Below are 3,463 nucleotides of genomic sequence, written 5' to 3' on the forward strand. Positions count from 1 at the left end.
GTCCACCAGTTTAATTATTTTATTCACATTTTATTTTCTGGTGCTCAAGTCAATGTAATGCTAAACTGAAAAGGATTAGTCAGACTTTTTTAAGGTGAAGTTTTTAAAAAAGAAAGTAAATAGATGATTAAGAAACATTTCTAACAAGTACCACTATTTTTTAAAATAATACCTTTGCCTACAATTTCTGACAGTAGTTATAAAGAGTTTTTAAGGATTTTTAAAAATATTTTAAAGTGAAACTGTAAATCACACTTGGAGCATTCTTAAAAGTAACCTATTGAGTGTAAAACTTTTTGGAAAGTATGTATCAGATGTTGAATTAAATTGTAGAGATGGCTTTACTCTCTTCTCACTATCATAATTGAGAGATTCGGTTTTACATAAAAGTTGTAACAAAAACAGGATGTTACATGGATTGCTGCTTCTTTTCCAAACACTTCTCAATATCATCAAGCACTTGGACGGCAGCCCTTGGAATTCGAGTCCCAGGACCAAACACATTGGAAACACCAACTTCAAACAGAAATTCATAATCCTGTTGAAAGAATTTGTTTCATTAATAAAATACAAAATATTTCCAGTTTCAAAGACAATGAATCCTGTTCTTTCTTCTTTGTCCCCACTAGCCAAACTTTCTCAATGCACACACCATTTGCATCTAGATAAAAAATTCTTCCTGGAATGGAACTAGTACCAACAACCATAGCAGCAGGTATACTTAGAGTCATTAAAGAAGAAACTCACACTGTCCATTTCCCAAATACCTGAGGCAGGCTGGAGAACAGAATGACCCCCACTGCCTGAGGACTTCTAAGTCCTAAAACATAATTTTGTCTCACTTAAATTTTACTACTTGTCATTTTTTGTTTTAAATTTAGTATATGACAGTTTGAGTTTTAATGTTTTACACATTTGAGTATATTTAGTATATGACATATTTAAGTTTATAAGGCTATTTATTTTGTCCAAAGGATTCTGTCTATAAATAGTGAATGGTGCCCTTTAAATTTGACTTCATGATGCAAATAGAATTTCTGTAGGTGAAGACTAGCTTTCACAGTGAAAGTATAAGTGAAAAGATTCTCAGCACACAAATCCTCTCCAAAGCTTTGGGCTGTTTTAGCATCAGACCACTTGAAGCTACAACTGATTTCAGGACATGTTCTAAAGTCCTGATCCTCATGCACTAGTGCAATTCCAGGATAGTCTGCTTTGTACTTACTGTTGTAGCTCCCTTTGCATTCTCAAAAGTGATCGCATTAGGATGATAAATTATATGATCATGTTAAGTGACATAAGCTATGCAACTTCTATCAACTGACAAATTCCGGATAGAAAAGGAAAAGCTCTGAAAAATCAGAATTTTCACTGCTAACTTAGGTTATGACCCCCCTTTTTTGTATAATCATATCAAAAATATTTGTATAATCATATCAAATAGCTTCAAATTGGCTACCTGGCTTAGGCAAAGTACTAGCTGAGCCTCCCCAGGGCAGGAAATTCCTTTGTCCAGAGACAAAAGACAAGCTCCTAGGGAGAAAAGACCCTTGGGAGCATCAAGACTCTTGGAAAGCTTCCTTGGTCTTTTGAGACAAAAAGCAAATCTTGGATAAAACTCCCAGGGCATATGAACCCATGGACAATTTCCTAACATTATTGACATAGGTTTTGCTTAATGCATAACTATGTGACTTCCTCTTAATTTACCCTTTGCTTAATCACTAACTATTCTCTGCTAGTCTTAATTAACCTTTCCCTAAAACAAATACTAGCTACTCTCTGCTAACCTTAAGTTAGCCATTAGCTTTTCTTTAAACTATCACTGATGAATTTGCTAACACAATTTATTCCTTCCCTAGGACTAAATCCCTTGCTAACAGCTCATCTTTTCCCAGACCCCTTATAACTTTGAAGTCATAGTTAAACATCTGAATACATGAAACTTACCACAAAGATGTATAGTCTAGTATGCCATAAAGTGTCAGGAAGAGGATGCATTGTTCCCCTCTTCCTTTAGAACTTTTTTTTTTAAAGATTTATTTATTCATTCATATAGAACTGGGGTACAGGCCAGAGATGCGGAGGGTGAGAAGATTCACCAGGAACAGAGTGGGGAGCAGAACAGGCAGATGGACGAAGTACACTGCTGAGGGGAGCAGCGGGCGGGTCAGGAGAGGTCTGCCATGCCATGTGGATCTCCTCCAGGGCAGGAGGGGATTGGGAATTGGCTTAAGCTTCTTAGTGCAGTGCTTTAACCCACTGCACCACCAGGGAGGGCCCTTCCTTTAGAACTTTTATGCTGATTTCTTATTAATTTACTTGATTATTGTAACTGACTCTTGCTAAACAGTATAAATAAAAACCTACAAAAAATATGAGCAGAAAGACTTGCACCCAACTCCCACTCCTGTGTCTTCCTCGCACCTGCTCCTCTTTCCCCTTTCTAGGAATCTCCGCTCACTGGTGCTGCTCACTGGTGCCGCGTGCTGGTGCTGCTTGCTCTCTGACAGCCCATGATCAGGGAGATCCCCGACAGTTAAGTTGTCCTTCAACTATTACTTTTTGTCTCTATTAATTGACTTGTAATATTTTTCTAGTACTATTACTGCAGTGGTACTTAACACATTTTCTTAAAATTTTCATCTGTAATCTGTAAACTACTAAAGGCAGAGGACATGTCTAATCATCTTTGTAACCTTAGCTACTGATACATAAAGGCATTCAAAACATGTCATTGCTCTTGGGCAGCTGCTATACACTTCACAGTTTATAAATGTCAAATGTTGAAGAAATCGCACTTACGTTAAGATGGTCAAACTAATAAGCTATACCTTCTCTCTTTCCTAACAATTATGTGTATCGTCTGTTCTAACATCTGAGCTATGGATTTGGAATGCAAGATTCAACTGGGAGAGCAGTATAAACTGTTGTAACAAGAGACAGGATTCCTGAGTTACTGAAATTTTAAATAGATGTTGTAAAATTTTCTATAGTAAATGGATAAAACATGAGAAATAAATGAATCTGATTAAAGGATATAAAGTGATTTTTGACCTATTTTCATTTTTGCACCTTATCTATTAGGTTGAAATTATTTCCAAGTAAAAAATTATCACTGTGAAATGTCCTCCCTACTGAGCTGGTTTAAGTACATCACATCACCCTGTTTCAAAATGGCATTAGATTTCATGGGGCTGCTAATCTTGCCTAACATTCTTGGAAGCCACTACTGGTAAGAGAGTTCAAAGAGCCCAATTGTAGTGACATATTCTAATAAGGAAAGCCTATATGTACTTAACGGGGCTATAGCTCCACAACTAACGCTCCACAATGGCATGGCAAAATCTGTTTGAATAACCACCATACACTAGCTTTCTATTTTGAAATATAAGTGACTTTCAATTAAATATCAACATTTTATAAATTTACTGAAAACAAATAATGAGAGAAATATGTGGAT

At 36.2% G+C, this 3,463-nt stretch overlaps 1 protein-coding gene across 1 annotated transcript in view; it reads right to left on the reverse strand.

The window, feature by feature from the left end:
- Positions 1-234: 234 nt before the first annotated feature.
- MUT (methylmalonyl CoA mutase) overlaps positions 235-3,463 on the reverse strand; it is a 28,448-nt gene continuing 25,219 nt past the window's right edge. The window contains exon 13 of the mRNA XM_004673555.2: positions 235-538. Within this exon, the coding sequence (XP_004673612.1) occupies positions 410-538 (129 nt within the window). The 3' untranslated portion in view covers positions 235-409. The remainder of the gene's footprint in view (positions 539-3,463) is intronic.

Source organism: Condylura cristata, unplaced genomic scaffold (assembly GCF_000260355.1).
Source record: "Condylura cristata isolate star-nosed mole 26May11 unplaced genomic scaffold, ConCri1.0 scaffold00001, whole genome shotgun sequence".
NCBI classification, from domain to species: Eukaryota; Metazoa; Chordata; class Mammalia; order Eulipotyphla; family Talpidae; genus Condylura; species Condylura cristata.